Below are 18,220 nucleotides of genomic sequence, written 5' to 3'. Positions count from 1 at the left end.
TTTATTATTTCATGTTTTTTTGGCGATTCAGATACAGTCCAATTCCTGTCCGTTTACTCGTATACTATCAGAAATTCTGTTTCATGAGGTCTTACGTTCGAAATTGAATTTCTGTAAATTAAGCTTTTTTCAGACTGGTTCGTTAATGTCTCTGTACATTAGTTATTCTTTCATATATCTGGAATAAAGCAACAACCCGACAATGGGAAAATGGTGTAAATAGTAGCTGAGAACTATTTTTCATTAACAATGATTCACTTCGAGGTGGCGATAAAGGGACAGTTCCTGCTAATAAATGTACAGAGTCCTAAATATTTATTAATGCCTTGCAAAGCAATGCTTTCAGCGGTTCACGCATATTGGGTATTGGCTGAACAATCTTAATTGGTAATTTTTTAATACCGCACCCACAGTATAGCTCTTTTAATAATTGTGTTTGAACAGTCTGATGAAATAAATTATTAAAAGAAATGAGATGAAATCAAGTGTCTATTAGCACGGCAAGGAATATAACCTACGAGCTATTCGAGATATGGTAACTGAAAAGAACGTTATCCTTGACTTACGTTTCTAAATTTAAATTGGTGCTTATGAGCCCTCTTTCATCGTTTATATTCCTTGTTATTACTTTATGAGTTACACAGGTGTTTTCGGTGTCATTCGATGAAGTTATAGGAAAGGGAATACTCATAGGGCGCTTATATTTATTTCCTTCTGATAAACAATAACATCACCTTGTTTCACCTTGACCCATGACGGTAACTGTAAGTGTGAATTTACGAGTGATTGAATTCTTCAGTATGCTGGTTGTGTGACAGAGATTCTCTCTTGTAGAGTAGCGGTAACGTTTTGGTGATCCTCCAAAGGTGATTAGGAAAGTAGTTGTCTCCTGAGCTTTCCCGTCATTTTCATTGGTTTGTTGGTTGATTTCGGGATAGGGGGCCAAACAGCGAGGCCATCGATTTCATCGTATTAGGAAAGGATGGGGAATGAGGTCGGCCGTGCCCATTCAAAGAAACCATTCTGGCATATGTCTGAAGCGATTTAGGAACGTAAAGGAAAACATAAATCATGATGGCTGGACGCTGGTTTGAACCGTCTTCTTCGCGAATGCGAGCCCAGTGCCCTAACCAATGCGTCACCTCACTCGGAAATAAGTTGGCTACTGGGCTACTCAAAGCCCATCGATAAAAAATTGGTCCTTGCCGTAATTACCGTTGTCGAGCACTTTTGTAAGTTACTCGGATTCTCCGCCGAGGTGTGAGTATGTATTTGTTCCCTGTAATATCTCTTTCTATAACTGTATCTTGTTTTAGTCAAGTTTAAGAGTTCTTTTTATTGGGGAACAATGCTGCTATATGAATTACACGTTAGAATACGCTTCTGATTGTATTTGAGATGTCATTCAAAAAAAAAAAAAAAAAAGGTTCAAATGGCTCTGAGCACTATGGGACTTAACAGCTGTGGTCATCAGTCCCCTAGAACTTAGAACTACTTAAACCTAACTAACCTAAGGACACCACACACATCCATGCCCGAGGCAGGATTCGAACCTGCGACCGTAGCAGCCGCGCGGTTCCGGACTGCGCGCCTAGAACCGCGAGACCACCGCGGCCGGCTGAGAGGTCATTCCTGTGCAGTCAATAATACGTGCAGTCGCCTCTTAGTGTGCCTCCAGGAATTTATATCCCACAACTCGCAGGCGTCATATTTCTTTGGATTAAGCACTTTTTAACAATTTTCTAGGGACGAAAGGAAGTTGCTGATCTGGAGTGACGAAATTCAGTGTGATACACCTGTTGTGTGAAGGGTGTACCTGTTTGGTTGGGTAACCACGTCAAGCGATCCACCCATTGTTCTGGCATGACCTGTGATTAATTTTATTGCTGAATTTGCAGTCATTTCCCAAGCGATGGTGTTTTGACCTTAGGATCAAATGATCGCCACTTATGATGAAAGTAGCTAATTCGTCGCCAGTGTATAGACGACACTAATCGTTGCAGATAGAATTCTTATTTTTGTGGCGGGAAACCGGTTTAATTGGAGTTACTGAATTTTTCGACTTTTATGTGAAAGCTCCGTGTCGAATGCTGTCCCACTGTAATTCTTTCCCTTTTTTGGTCTCTCTTTGAGTTCATGCTACTGTGAAAAGGTTCTAAAATTCTTAAAACCTATTTGGGAACTTTGTTGCGCGTATGAAAAACTAGCTTACCTGCCATTGATGAAGTTTCCTAGGTTTATATTGTAACAATCCCAGCCTGATGGTTTATGGTCAGTACTGGATCCTTTGACGCTTGTTTCCTGCAGTGAAGATACTCGTATTGTTTTTTTTTTTTTTTTTTTTTTTTTTTTGTGGCCTTACGCAATTAGTGCAGTATACTCAAGAGAAAACCTATCTAACTACTTTACATTCGATTTAAAATTGGTTTCAATAGAAACTTAATATATTACCATAAATCACATTTTGAAATGAAGCATAAACTTCTACCGTTTGATGTACAATAATGTATGTAACAGTTTATTTATTAATACCAACTGAAATTCTCAGGAACCTACGTTTGGCACATGTCTATCTTTGGTTTTGGAAACCAGTGACAGTCGTAACATATGTGACGACGTATGAGGAAGGAAGTGTATTAGCGTGCTTATAATTTGGGACTAGTTATTTATTAGCTGTGAGCAGCCGTTGGTTATTTGGATTATATGAAAAGAAGTTAGACTTCACTGTTATGCTGGTGAAAATGAGATGTATCGTCAATGTCAAAAGTACACGACGAGACTTTTCTAGGAATAAATATCAGCCCGAAACGAAGCATGCGTGTCATTCAAGCATCTGATAAAAACTGTACCATTATTGACGGCAGATGAACAGAAGAAACAGTCTTCTAAACAATGCTGCCGGAGACAAGCATCTGCAATCATTAGGGGGCGTACTCTTCTCCAAATTAATTAGAAGTGCAAAGTAGAATCTGTGTGGTCTAAAATATCTTTATTTACTAACTGTTGTCAATAATATCACTGGGGAGCTGAGTACATTTTAGTATCCACTCCCTAAGTAGTCACGTACGCCAGCGTTACGACGCGTCTTGGCAGAATTTAATCATTACATACGTAAACGGATCGTTTTTCTTTCAGTATAGATTCGAGAATGTTTGATGTGCTTCGTATGGTTATTAAGAGGTTTACAATAAATATCTGTTTCATCGTAACAGGATGGAAATGCTTAAGCCGATCACGCAATTCCATATTCATATCTTTCTCAATAGTATTTCGCGAAATTAAAGTCTTCACACATTTGCGTTCACGAAGCATTTCCGTAACAGTTAATAGTTGCGTGTTGATCAAACTTACTGCTCAAAATTCTAACAGCTCATCTTTGAATTACTTCGCTTTCATCCTTTGATCAGACCTTTCGATGAGCCGACTGGTTTCAGCAGTCCTCAAGAATTAGTTGGGTAGGTATCCTGTAACCAGTTTCCTCTAAGGATTCTCCCAGTTAACTGATGTCGACCGTCAGCTTTCCCTACAACCGATCTCACGTTCTCGATTTGTTTCACTTCTCCTTGCAACGTTACGCCTCGATATTTAATAGACGTTATTATATCAAACAATACAGCTCTAATGCAGTATTAAAAAATTACAGGATTATTTTTCTTACACATTTGCTTTAGTTTCCACATTTAGAGGAAGCTGCTGATCATTACATTTAATAGAAATTCGAATTATATACTTTTACCTCCAACTGCTGACCGGCGTCGATATGTATCAACGTGGACAGGTGAAAATGTGTGCCCCAACCGGAACTCGAAACCCGGATTTCCTGCTTACATGGCAGACGCTCTACCCATCTGTGCCATTTTTTTTCATTTTTTTCCGCGGCAAGCGCTCTACCACCTGAGCTACTTTTATATATACTAGACGGATTTTTTCTTTTTTTAATGTTCCTGTAACAGTCCCTTCTAGACATATTATACAGAACTAACAAATGAAAAAAAAATTGTCACTGAGGAGATTCTATTCCATGTCAGTATGAAATTATGAATTAAAGAACAGCGCATACCGACTGCTCCAAATGAAAAAAAATTACTTATATTAAACTAATAATAATGCGTCAGAACCTATAACGCGAATGCTAGGAAAAAAAAGAGATGTAACAAAATTCGAACCATTGGCATTTCGATCTTCTTTTTATTTAATTTTATTTTTCACTGCACGCTCACCCCACAGTACAATACCACCTCCAATTTTAATTTTTTTTCCCAACACAGGAAACACACCGAAATATACACTCAAAAGCCAGTGTATTCCTTCGAAAAAAGAAAATATTAACTGTTTTTTTTCCAAAGTACTTACAAAAGGCAATCAATTAAAATAAAACAGAAGAAGTCACTTCTACAAAGACAAAACTGTGAAATCAGAAAAACGTATAGGAACGAATGGGGGATCAATTTTTAATTGCCTACACAATCTCTCTTCCTTCACATCTACATGGTGGAACATCTAAATCCATATAAGTGTCCACAAAAATGAAAAAAATTAATAAATAAAAAAGGCGGAGGGGCTTTGGCACCTCATCCAACTCCTTGCCGATGAAAAACAAAATACAACATATTAGAAAAAAATTCACGATAACGGGGCATCCTGAGCCACGTCCAATATGCGGGGGCAATATAATGGGAAAAGCCAGTCACCATCACGTAGCGGACATAATGACCAACAAGCCACATGATGGTATTGTTCTTCGATCGAGGAAAGAAAGTTGAATCGGGACGCACGAGAATCTCCCCCGAGGTAACCGCCTCCGACGTCCTGAGGAGAAAAGCCAGTTGTCAGCGAAGCCATCTCCAATGGTCATGACCGCAGGAAATCAACCGATAAGATAATGTATGAGTTTCATGGCAGCGACTGCAGCGATCCGTTACACTGAGGCCAATACGAAAAAGTCACACGTTGGTAGGTACAAAATCATGAACAACTTGGTACCACGAGGACGCCACTTCAATTGGGAAAATCGGGAGGCTGATGTTAGACCAAACAATCTTCCAGTTTGTTTCTGACGACAGCGCTTCCACAGGGGAAATACTATGAGGAACTGTCCAGCGACTTAAGAGCATTTTTAGGGAGAGATTCGCTTGGGAAATGATATTTACTCCTAAATAACTGATCTCAAGAACAAATTCCTTAACGTGCCGTAATTTATACCTAATCCTACCAATATCTACTTGGAAGTGATAAACTCGTCGGTCGGATACTATCATAAAAGCGGGCTGTAAGTGACGTTATGTAGAGAAGAAGAGCGTTCCAGTCACACTTCCTTTCAGTACTCTTGACGATACCTTTGTCTCCAACAAACTGTCGCCGACGAGGGGAATACGGATTACTCCGAGGGCCAAAGTCTGTTTATTCTTTTTTCTTTATTCGAGGTCCTATCGGTCGAAAATTAAAATTGCAGTAAAAATCCGATGAAGTTTTCACAGATGCGCTGCGCTCCGTTCTTAGCACACAGTGAATACGTAACAAAGCTTAGTTTTTTCCCGCCAAGTACGAAGTCCGTGCCGCCGTTCCATTTCCCTACGCAGACGGATTCCGCCTGATTTCATGTATACATCACAGGAACATGAGGCAGTGGTGCAGTAACTTTGAAGCAGGGAACACAGACGTTCATGATGGTGGCCGTAAGGGAAGGACCTGTATGTCAACCTTAGATCTTGTTTAGCAAGTCAAGAGGAATGTTGTCGTGAGGCATTGTATTTCTTCATGACCATTCTCGACCTCATGCTACAGCTGCAACAAAGATGCTCCTGCAGCGGTTTCGATAGGCAGTGGCTCCATCTCATTTTCCTCTCTTTACCCACTTAAACCGCAAGCTATGAGGATGACATTTTGGTTCAGACAATGAGCTGCTGACCATCATGGACAATTGGTGGAAGGCACAATCAGCTGCCTACTATGACAGGTAATCGGAAAGTTGTTGTTACTCTACGACCTAGGTCTAAGTCAGAGTGGCGACCAGGTAGAGAAGTAGCTGGAAGGAGTACCTAGATGTTGCAAGTAAGACATTTCTGATTTTCATTATGTTTCCTATTTCACTTCCGATCCGTCAATGAAAAAAATAGATGTCGTGCTTGTAGGGATATGTGTGAAACTGTAACGAGGAAGCTATGCGATGAATTCCGGGCAGCCGGAAGCGACTTACCCGTCGATGAGCGGCACGTCACTGAGTATTCTGCGCACGACGGCGACCCTGGAGTCGAGGCTGGAGGGCGGCGGTTCCTGCTGGAAGATCGGCCCCGCCACTAGCCCGCCCGCGGCCAGGCACAGCGCCAGGGTCACCAGCGAGACCGCCACCGCCCCCAGGCGCCGCCGCCCCCACCGCCGCCGCCGGCCGATCTCCGCCTCACCTGCGCACACCGTTGTAATTTCACAAGCTTGCACTCTAGCCTCTAGAGCAGCATTGTCTTAATAAATGTAAGTGCTCTTACGTTCTACGACTTTGCCATCAAAGTGAGCACGTAGGAGTAGCGTCATCTACATTTTGTATAAGAAAGTACTGCCGTTCTGACTATAAGGAGACCAAATAGGATCAACATTTAACCATGTTATCCTCTGCCAATAGCGTCATTTGCTTGCAGTGAGGGTTAGCACACAGCATACATGGCCGTTGTTGGTTTAGCAGACTTGGTACCATTGCCGCTTAGTCAAGTATTTCCTCAATTTGCATCACGAGGCTGATTGCACCCTATTCCAGACATCCTACCAAGGAAGAATCTACCAATCGAATACGATAATCTGCGCGGTTGCGACACTTAACACTCACCACATCTTGTGCAAAGGGAAAGATTAACCATTGACTTTGTCATTCAGGTATTACATTTGAATATTGTTCGTGTGAAGAACGTGTTATTTCAAATGTAAGAAGGTAAAACGCCTACACCCACATGTCGGAAGTCGACGATTGCAGGATCGTGACCTGTGTAGGAAGCAGTCTATTGTTCCACGGTACTGCAGTTCGGGTTAGTCCAGATAGCACTCCCGCCCTACAAGTGGAGAATCGATAAGTCTATACCCAATTCCAAGCAGAATCTCAGTAGCCTTGTACGGTTACTAGCGATGGAGAGAATAGGCATGTTGTTCTCTAGTTTGTATAATGTTGTAGAGCCGAGACATATTTGTCTAGTCAAAAAATAGGCTTGCTTGCAATAACACAAGTGTACACACCGAAAATATGACGATAGTTAAAGCACTATGGACTGTCCTTACGAAAACCATCTCCCAGTAACAACAGTGGGTACAACAATAGCACCTCGTCGTCTTTCTAGAAGAGTCTGTTCAACAACATGATGAATCATAATGGTCAGTTAAAATTCATGGTGAAACCTTCAGCCTGCTAAATAAATGACAGTTTAAGCTTTCACCACGAATTTTAACAATTATTTGGCGGTTGATTATCCCTGCGTCCAAGCAGACATCTTGTTCAACTTTGAAGCGCCTCTTGACGTTCTTCCGAATCTGTGTTTTTTTTTTAAATCCGCATTATGAAAAACAGTCTTTTTATTCGCTTACACACATTTCGACACCTATTTGTCATGCTCTGTGGGTCAATTTCTATTCCTGTAAAGTGTAATACAAATTTTTTAATGCCTAGAAATTATAACATGTGTGTCGAAAACCAAGCAAAAAACTATTTATTATTATTAAGCCTACCATTGGATAAGCGATTATAAATTTTGTGTTGCAATTTAAAAAATAAATTTTATCCACAGAAGATGACAAATAGGTGTTGATACATGTCTGAGTCAATCGAAAGAAGCAGTGTTTCGATAATGCGGATTGAAAAAAGGCAACATTAAAAAAATAAGCATAAGACACGTTGAACTTATCTCTGGATGGAGAGTCCAAACGGAACAAACATTTACAGATGGCATCCGTCATTGTCAGAAGGGCGCGACAACCAGGGCCGGCTCGAGAATTTTTTTTTCACAAACAACATATTCTTCTTCACCTCCTCCCTCCCACAGATATTAGTTACAATTCCTTCGGATTTTCCTCATTTCATAAACACAAAATGCTTCATAATTCTTGGTCTGAAGCGTACAGTGGAAAGTACACGATACCGGAAGCAAAGAATTCTCAGTAAACAAGAATCAGCAAACTTTGTGGCTACCAGGCACAACTGACGTTATTCTACGTAAACTACTGCATGTCGATATGCGCAGCTCGTGGTCTAGTGGTTAGCGTTGATTCCTCTGGATCACGGGATCCCGAATTCGATTCCCGGTCAGGTAGTGATTTTTCTGCACCCGGGGACTAGGTCATTGTCATCATCTCATCATCATTCAGAAAAAGTAGCAAAACCGTATCCTAAAAAGATTGCGAAATTCTACGGGCGCTGATAACCAAGCAGTTGAGCGCCCCACAAACCAAATATCATCATCATCACACCATTTTGGTCCTGATGAGGTCATTGTCTACATTTTAGAGACAAGGAGCTGCAAACAAAATAGGTACGATAGTAGATTACACAGTCAAATTGCCATTTCTGTCATTTATTTGCGGAGCGTCTGTTCATTGTAACATGGAACATCCCAGAAACGAGTAGTATGAGGATATGTATTTCGTGTATGGCAGGGCTAACGACAATGCTCTGGAGGCTGCTTGTCGAACGTTTACAAGTATCATCAATGCCTCTGAGAATCTGGGAGCTTTCCATATGCTACGGTACCAGGTGGGCCTACATAACTAACACTTATGTTTGAAAATGTGACACTACAAACAATCAAACACTGACCAGGAATCTCGACAAGGAGACTTGGCATTTAATCTTGTGGAAGGAGGCACAGTGGTGTTTGGAGAATAATGCATCGCAGTGCTATGTATCCGTACCACCTACAACGAGTTCAGTGCGGTAGTGAGGTGGAATTTGGTTGTGACTAACGTTCTGTCAGTGTATCCAAAGAAGAAATATAGCCTCTCGAAGGATCTTCTTAACGTCGGCCATATTAACAGTTTATTTACTGATGAAGGGGGCTTCCCTCGTTGCGGTGTTTAATTGCATGTTTGTTGTCATCTAGGCTTCAACCCACAATCTGTCCCGCAGGTGTGTACTGTAACACTTCTGCCACTAAATGTAACTGGGTTTTCTCTTTTGATGCTAGTCAATTGTCAGGATGAGCATTACTGCAAAGGGCATTTGATTCTAAAGCATTATGTCAGGGTGAAAATACTAAATTAGTTAATTTTTCCCTCTTAACAACATGTGGGCACGGTGGGTTCTTCCTTGGCTCGGGTATGAGGTAGAATGAAACAACATTTTTACATAAGATAACTTTTATTGAAGATTTGTACAACTGTTTCCGTACTCGATGTCCTGGCTCGGAGAGCGGCAGCTGTGTCATTTGCGAAGCCTTCTGCTGTGGCAGCGGCGGCGTCTGATTGCGCGTGACAGTGTGTATCTCGTGTCGCCATCTCGCCCAGTTGACTGGAGACGCGCATCGTGCTGCGGCTCGTTTAATTATTGAGAGTGAAGTCCTGCATCGGACGGTGATACCTTGGATGTGGCGTCCCAGTGTCTCTCTTCTCTAAGCGGCCGCGTGTGTCAGTGTTGTGCGTCGGCCAGTGTCCTGGACTCGAACAACGGACTCCCGCTTGCAAGTCTTCGGCTGTCAGATCTTCATCCCAGCTCACAGGTGCCTGCCGATGTGAGGCCGTCCCCTTCCCGTCCTGACAAGTCACCCGGGTACGTAAAAATAAGACTTCAAATACCTTTTAACTTCTGTCTCCTGGCGCCGAGGCTGCTGCTTGCAATTCCACTACAGCGGCGGACTTGGTGCTTCTGTGTACGATGTAGTCTCTTCCTGCATGACGGTCTTCAGCACCGAAAGTGAACTGAAAGCTACTCTTCTTCTTCTTCTTATCGGGCCCACTGCGTCTCGCGTATTTATTAACTACAGTTCACTGGAGGTGAACGATTTCACGGTCGTTGCCTCTTCTGTCACGTTGAAAAGCTTCTCGAAGGATCTTCTTAACGTCGGTCGTTGGCTCTTGGAATTTAGGCGAGGGCCTTTGCTCACATGTGACAACTGAGAAACACGTGAGCCGGTCGGGCGATGCCCTGACGGCTGAATATACAGCGTCCGCTTATGTGGGGAAGGCGATGGATTCTGAACTTGCTGACTTCACGGTCATTGTGTCTTCTGCTCAGCTGCTCTCCCCGCGGTTTCCCAGTGTGTAATTCTTCTAAACTTAATAAAGTTTTTCATTTATTTTCTAATTTCTACTCCACTTTGATTTCACTAATTTATTTACTTATCTTAAGTACCACTCAATAGTACATTATGTTAAGGATTCTGTTTTACGTTATAACGCGTATGAGTAAACAGCATTTCCCTTTTCATGCTTCACAGACTTGGACATTTAACATTTTATGCCTTTCATAAATCTCTAAACTGGCGGGATTACTTTCTCCCTGGAAACTTCTCGGCCATTTGTCTAAATTTACTACTATTAATGCTTCAAACAATGTCTTTAGCATTTATTGGTGCTACAGTCAGTTCTCTCTGTCACAGACGAATATATCCTTTCTGGTGTCAACTGTGTGTTCATGTGCATTACAGGAACTGTCATTTGAGAATATTTCATTCAATTTGGACAAGAACTTGCATCTGTAAATTAAAAAAAAAAACAACGTATTCGGTAAGTAAATAAACAACTGTCTTTTAGGTTTCATGTCCGAAAGACAGACACTACATCCATATAAGTATATAGAATCTGGCGATACCGGCCATGACCTTCTTCTTCTGTGCAGATGAACACATTTTCCCGGAACTCTTACGGGACTTGGAAGAATGACGAGTAATGAGTGTGTTGGGGTGGGACAGTACGAATGTAGTGTGTGGACATACAAGGTAAGAATGTGATTCTCGCGGGAGGCGTGTGCGAGATAGTCCCTGCAGTCGCACTATCATCTGTTCCCTCGGTGGCTCAGTCTGCCTTGGGCAGGGCAACAGAACGGAGGCGTACGTGTTGACTTCGTGCGGCGCGCGAGCTCACCTTGTTTACATTCTGACGGCCGTTGCTTAAGTGCCGGCTTACCTTGTACGATCCATGGCGAACCGTTACCGTAAATCAACACTCCGATTTATTTTCTGCAACGATTATACCCGACCCAAAGCACTCGAGGTGGAGCGTTTTCTGCGAGAGGAAGTGAAGATCCCAGCGATCGATATTATCGGCATACATTTGTCCATCGTGAGCAGCACGGTCTATGTGAAAATCATTAACGACGCGGCGTGCGAACGCATACTACGTGAGTCCAAACAGGGGCTCTGCTTCTGTCACGCTGATGGGAAAGGGGGGGGGGGGGGAGGTAACCGTCGACCACGCAGGCTTAGGTATGTGAACGATACGCATTTTCGAATTGCCATTCGAATTTCCTGCTGAGGTAAGTCGTTGCGGCACTACGCCCATACGGCACAGTCCACGGCCACACTCCGGAGAAGTGGACACAGTTTCGGACGTATCCTGTCCTGGAACGGGACCCGACAGGTCACCATTGATCTCCGAAGCCACGTCCCGTCCTACTTACAGATCGGCGGATGCCGTCCTATAATTATAGACGACGGCCAGCCTCGGACCTGTTCCAGGTGCGGCAAAGAAGGCCACCTTAGATCCGAATGCCTACAACGGCGTATTACGCAACTTCCAGCTGCCGAAGAACCACCCACGTCGCTACCTACAGTGCTACCGGTGACCTATGCCGCTGCTCTAGCTTCTCCTACCACTTTGCAACGTCGACCGGTCACCACAAACGACGCCACCAACGAGCCCGACCAGACACCGACAGAGAGCGCCTCGGAAGACCCGCTGCCTCGGTCGGCCATCGACGCCGCTCCGAAGATGCCGGCGCAACCAGACGCTGACCCTGACCTCGGAAACACGATGGAGGTCGACTCGCTCATCGTTCCTGCAGCGGCCTTTCTGCCAGAACGACGCGACTCCCTTTCGTCGCCGGACACGGAGGGTCGCACAAGGAAAATGGTCGCACAAGGAAACAACGTTCTCCGAAACGTCGCAAGCGAAGACGTCGCACCGTTTCCGGCCAAGAGGAGACGTTACAAGTCGAGGAGGACGTAACCGTCGACCAGCACGAGGCCTCAGAACCCGCCACTGCTGACGAAGACGTTATGAGCGCGGAGACATCTATCGGTGTGCCTGCACCCCGTGCTCACGCTGAACTAAATCATGAACGTATCACAGGCGACACTACACCACGCACAGTTACAACATCTTCTGCAGACAATATGAACAATACACCAGTTTCCGCTTCCACGGCATGGCACGAGGAGCAGGTCGAGGAGCAGGACCCGTCACGGCAGCACCACTAACCATACTCTCCCCAGACTCCCCTGCGGGCCAGCGGGATGACGTTCCGCTGCGACGCCCACTCCCTTGCGCGGACGGCGGAGTGGACCAGCCTCCAGTAATCCGACACCAGGTCTACCGGATAGCAACCACCAACACCAAAAACATCCGTTCCAGGGTGAAAATACGCCTTATGCAGGAGATGTTCTGGGCTTCGGATATTGATTTCGCCCTTCTGCAGGAAGTTCACTTGGCTAGCCTACGGATATCAATGACTATACCGCCCACGCCTCCGCGAGTGATCCTATTGGCCGCGGGTGGCCATCTACGTCAGCCACGGGATTTCTGTGACCGATGTCGCCTTCCTTCCATCAGCTCGTTGCATGGCACTCACTGCCATGGGGGCACGCATCATTAATGTCTACGCAGGCACCGACCGACGGCATGAAAGAGCCCAGTTTTATTCCGAGGAAATCGCTCCCCTGTTTTTAGGACGTTATGACCATTGCCTACTAGGAGGTGATTGTAACTTCGTTCTGCATCCTAAAGATCAGATTCCCCACTCTACGACATGCCAGGAGATACGTATAGTGGTGCGAGACCTCCTGCTTCACAATACCTGGGAAGTTCAACACGGCGACCTTTCTGGCCACACCTTTCTTACAAGTCATTCCACAAGCCGACTAGACAGGATATATGTCTCACAAACTCTTAGACCTGCGATACGGGGCGCCGAACGCTGGCCGCTGGCCTTTTCCGACCATTGCGCTTACATCTGTACGGTCCTCCTTCCGCCGCAATCAGTATGGCGCAGCCGTGCGCCATGGAAACTCAATACCTCACACTTGCATGACCTGGCGTGTCGCCAACCAGTCACTGAAACGTGGACAGCCTGCGAACGACGCCTTCCCCGCTACCACTCGACATTGACATGGTGGTTGGATTGCGCCAAGACAGCGATCCGGAGGACACTGATGAGATACGGGAAGGACATGGCCGACTGGCATCGCACCACTGTTGACTTCTATTACGCGATTCTCCGAGATCTGGATGCTCAACCGCCAACCCCGGACAACCAGTTGGAACGGCAAAGAACCAAGGCGAAGATAATTGCGCTGGCACGCCGGAAACTGCAAGGGGTCGTGAGACGGACGCGGCGCCACGATCACGCGGAGTTAGAAATTCCATCCATGCATGATATAGTGTCTGACAAACGAAGGCGTCGTCGGAAGATCATCAGCACTCTAGCCACGCCTCATGGAACGCAGGTGACCACTCAGAATGACATCGTCCACGCATTCGTCGAGCACTACCGTCGTACTTGTGGTGATCAAGACGCTGAAACTGCCACAGACGACTCCATCTTGCATTACGTCACGCGCACCCTCCCCCACACAAAGGCGGATGCTTTGACAGTGGCGGTCACGCTAGACGAAGTCAACAACGCAATCGCCGACGGTGCAGTTAACAGATCTCCCGGCATTGACGGCTTACCGATTGAGTTTTACCGTATCTTTCGGGACCTCATGGCACCACGGTGGACGACTATGTATCAAGAACTGATGACATCTGACCAAGCAATCCCACCCGCCTTTCCTGAGGGCATCATTATACCAGTCCACAAACCAGCCCGTGGTTCGATGGTCACGACTTACAGACCGCTCACCCTACTCAATGCCGATTACAAGATTTTCGCGCGCTTACTGGCAAAGCAGCTCCGAACTACACTCCCTCATAACCTCTCGCCTGAGCAAACGACGCCTGGCGGACAGGTTAACATACAGACTGCCACAGGGGAATGCCGCGACTTAATTGCGATAGCGGCGGCCTGCAGACTCCGGGCAGCGGTCGTCGCTATAGGCGTCGACAGCGCCTTCGATAAAGTGCGTCATCGTTTCCTGTTTTCGCTGGCAGCCCGAATGGGCATCCCTCCTCCGTTTCTGGACGTCATCCGGCGTCTTTACGACAGTCCCAGTTCACGTGTCCAAGTCAATGGACGTTTAGCAGGGCCGGTACCTATCTGCCGTTCGATATGGCAGGGGTGAACCCTCTCTACCCTCCTGTATGCCATTGCCCTTGAGCCCCTTATTGGTGGCTTCACGACCAAGCTCTCTGGCCTCATCCTACGCCAACACACTTTTCGCTGTCGGGCATATGCTGATAACCTCCTCCTCCTCATTCGCTCCGGCTCTGAGATTCGGGAAGTCCTTGAATTGATTACCCGTTATGGGGCTGCCGCTGGCAGTGCCATGAATGTCGCCAAATCTTCTGCAATGCACATTGGACGGGGTCTCCAGGGAGGTGAAGTGGCACCCCTGCCGCTTGTGCAGACTTTCCGATACCTGGGCATTACCTTTACCGCCACGGTCACACGCACAGCGGCAACGAATTTCCGTCGCCTGTTACACGTCATCCGCAACGACGTCCGCCAGAACCTCTTGCGCCGCCAGGACACTCTTCAACGGGTTGAGTTTCTTAACCTTTATGTGGTGGCATCAAAATTGGTTCACATCGCGCAAGTTCTCCCTCTGCAACTACAATTGGGCGCAACCTTCAGGCGGCCTTTGGATATTATCTCACGGCTGGTTCAATGTTTAAAGTCCGTTATGAGACACTTACCCTGCCCTCACGGTATGGTGGCGTCGGGCTCGTCAATGAACGTATGCGAACTGCAGCCTTGTACATGTGTACCATGTGAAAACAGTGGTTGGGCCAGGGTACATCTGTAACGCGCAGCTTGCTTGAGGTCCTCCTACCTGCTTCCATCTCACCACCGGTGTCTGTCGGCCATATCGTGCCTCAATTGTCCCATATTTCGACCTTTTTCTTCGACTACATTTACATACATACCAGTCTCCCAGATACACGCCCACCTAGGGCTAAGGATTTTTACAGCCTGTTGCTGCGCTGTGTTCCCCGGAATGTGATGGAGACCAAACATCCCTCCATCCAGTGGCCCATAGTGTGAACTACCGTCCACCAGCCCTTCCTCCCTACGAACGTCCGGGCACTGTGGTATCACATAGTGAACAGGAAATTTACCAGGAAGCAGCGCCTGCACAACATTGGATTGTCAGAATCCCCTCTTTTTCTCCTTTGCCAGCAACTGGACACTGATGAACATCGTCTGACATGCGCCTCATCGCAAGATGTATGGCGCTCTGTGCAGCAAATCATTGCCTGCTATCTCCGGGTGCCACCAGACACAATCGAACCTCGAATGTTTCTATACCCCCGGAGGACCGACATTTTCCCGCCGCCAAATGTAATGCTTTAACGTGGGTCAAAGGGTCGGCGGTCGCTTATCTGTTTCATGAGGGACCTAAATCCCGCTTCGACTTCTGGACCTATTTACGAACAGCCCATGAAGCTCTCGAAAACACGCCCCGTTACCGAACATTATTTGCTATCTACCTTCGAACAGTCTTTGTTAGACCTCCACTGAGTTGGGGGGTGCCTGGCTCCAGGGCACCCACCCCTCCTCCCCCGGCGGTGTCTAAGTTTCAACCGCCTACGATCTATTCTACTTCTGACCTCCCCGGGTGGGAGAGCACGTCGCAGATTGCGCGGATTTTATTTCTTTTTGCTTGTCCTTTTTCCTTTCTTTTTCTTTAACCAGAATTTATATTTCTTTTCTCTTTCGCCGATGTTTTCCCATAATTTCACGATATTAGTGAACCTTACAGAAACACATGCAAATAAATAAATAGCAACGCCTTCCACTACTGTTGATTCCTGTGTCTCCCATTTCCCTAAGCACCACAGGTTCGGTGGTGGTGAGGCGCACACTGTGGCCAGGCCTCGGGTTTCGACCCCTGCCCACTTGCCCCCCCCCCCCCCCCCCCGAGTCCACACCGGTCCACTACTTAAAAAAATAATAAAAAAAGAATAAAACAAATAAAAACTAAATAAAAAAAGATGGATACAGCGTCTGCCATGTAAGCAGGAGATCCCGGGTTCGAGTCCCAGTCGGGGCACACATTTTTGCCTGTCCCCTTTGATCTATATCAACGCCAGTGCGCAGCTGACGGTATTAACATAATTCTAATTTCGTTCTAGACGGCTGCCGGTCATCAATTGTGTCTTTTCTTTCGGACATGTCCGAAAGAGCAGACACCATATCCATAAACACTCCTGGAAATTGAAATAAGAACACCGTGAATTCATTGTCCCAGGAAGGGGAAACTTTATTGACACATTCCTGGCGTCAGATACATCACATGATCACACTGACAGAACCACAGGCACATAGACACAAGCAACAGAGCATGCACAATATTGGCACTAGTACAGTGTATATCCACATTTCGCAGCAATGTAGGCTGCTATACTCCCATGGAGACGATCGTAGAGATGCTGGATGTAGTCCTGTGGAACGGCTTGCTTTGCCATTTCCACCTGGCGCCTCACTTGGACCAGCGTTCGTGCTGGACGTGCAGACCGCGTGAGACAACGCTTCATCCAGTCCCAAACATGCTCAATGGGGGACAGATCCGGAGATCTTGCTGGCCAGGGCAGTTGACTTACACCTTCTAGAGCACGTTGGGTGGCACGGGATACATGCGGACGTGCATTGTCCTGTGGGAACAGCAAGTTCCCTTGCCGGTCTAGGAATGGTAGAACGATGGGTTCGATGACGGTTTGGATGTACCGTTCACTATTCAGTGTCCCCTTGACGATCACCAGAGGTGTACGGCCAGTGTAGGAGATCGCTCCCCACACCATGATGCCGGGTGTTGGCCCTGTGTGCCTCGGTCGTATGTAGTCCTGATTGTGGCGCTCACCTGCACGGCGCCAAACACGCATACGACCATCATTGGCACCAAGGCAGAAGTGACACTCATCGCTGAAGATGACAGGTCTCCATTCGTCCCTCCATTCACGCCTGTCGCGACACCACTAAAGGCGGGCTGCACGATGTTGGGGCGTGAGCGGAAGACGGCCTAACGGTGTGCGGGACCGTAGCCCAGCTTCATGGAGACGGTCGCGAATGGTCCTCGCCGATACCCCAGGAGCAACAGTGTCCCTAATTTGCTGGGAAGTGGCGGTGCGGTCCCCTACGGCACTGCGTAGGATCCTACGGTCCTGGCGTGCATCCGTGCGTCGGTGCGGTCCGGTCCCAGGTCGACGGGCACGTGCACCTTCCGCCGACCACTGGCGACAACATCGATGTACTGTGGAGACCTTACGCCCCACGTGTTGAACAATTCGGCGGTACGTCCACCCGACCTCCCACATGCCCACTATACGCCCTCGCTCAAAGTCCGTCAACTGCACATACGGTTCACGTCCACGCTGTCGCGGCATGCTACCAGTGTTAAAGACTGCGATGGAGCTCCGTATGCCACAGCAAACTGGCTGACAGTGAGCCCTCTCGCAGTGTCCGGAGCAAGTGTGGTGGGTCTGACACACCGGTGTCAATGTGTTCTTTTTTCCATTTCCAGGAGTGTATTATAAACAACGTGATATGGACTTACTAACCTAGCTTCACTCGTGAAGGTATTTTTCAATCTCCACAAAAACCGTTATTCGTCAGAACACAATCCTAATGTCTACTAAAATGGTAAAATATGGGTCATGGGCAAAATATCATCCACGCAATTCCGAAGACAGCACTATCTGACAAGAGCAAGAATTACTGCACAATGAGTGTAACAGCTCATTCATCCAAGTTGCTGTCAAGAGTAATATACAGAAGTAAGGAAAAGAAAATAGGATGTGTTAAGTGGTTGAAATGGCTCTGAGCACTGTGGGACTTAACATCTGAGGTCATCAGTCCCCTAGAAATTAGAATTACTTAAACCTAACTAAACTAAGGATATTATACACATTCATGCCCGAGGGAGGATTCGAACCTGTT

General features: G+C 46.4%; 1 protein-coding gene across 1 annotated transcript in view; it reads right to left on the bottom strand.

Annotated features, from left to right (window-relative positions):
• LOC126355434 (dipeptidase 1-like) overlaps nucleotides 1–18,220 on the bottom strand; it is a 612,970-nt gene that overhangs the window by 273,569 nt on the left and 321,181 nt on the right. The window contains exon 4 of the mRNA XM_050005743.1: nucleotides 6,197–6,401. Coding sequence (XP_049861700.1) covers nucleotides 6,197–6,401 — 205 coding nt within the window. The remainder of the gene's footprint in view (nucleotides 1–6,196; nucleotides 6,402–18,220) is intronic.

This window comes from Schistocerca gregaria, chromosome 3 (genome assembly GCF_023897955.1).
Source record: "Schistocerca gregaria isolate iqSchGreg1 chromosome 3, iqSchGreg1.2, whole genome shotgun sequence".
NCBI classification, from domain to species: Eukaryota; Metazoa; Arthropoda; class Insecta; order Orthoptera; family Acrididae; genus Schistocerca; species Schistocerca gregaria.
The sequence above is the reverse complement of the archived record's forward strand: the minus strand, read 5'-3'. Positions and strand labels throughout refer to the sequence as shown.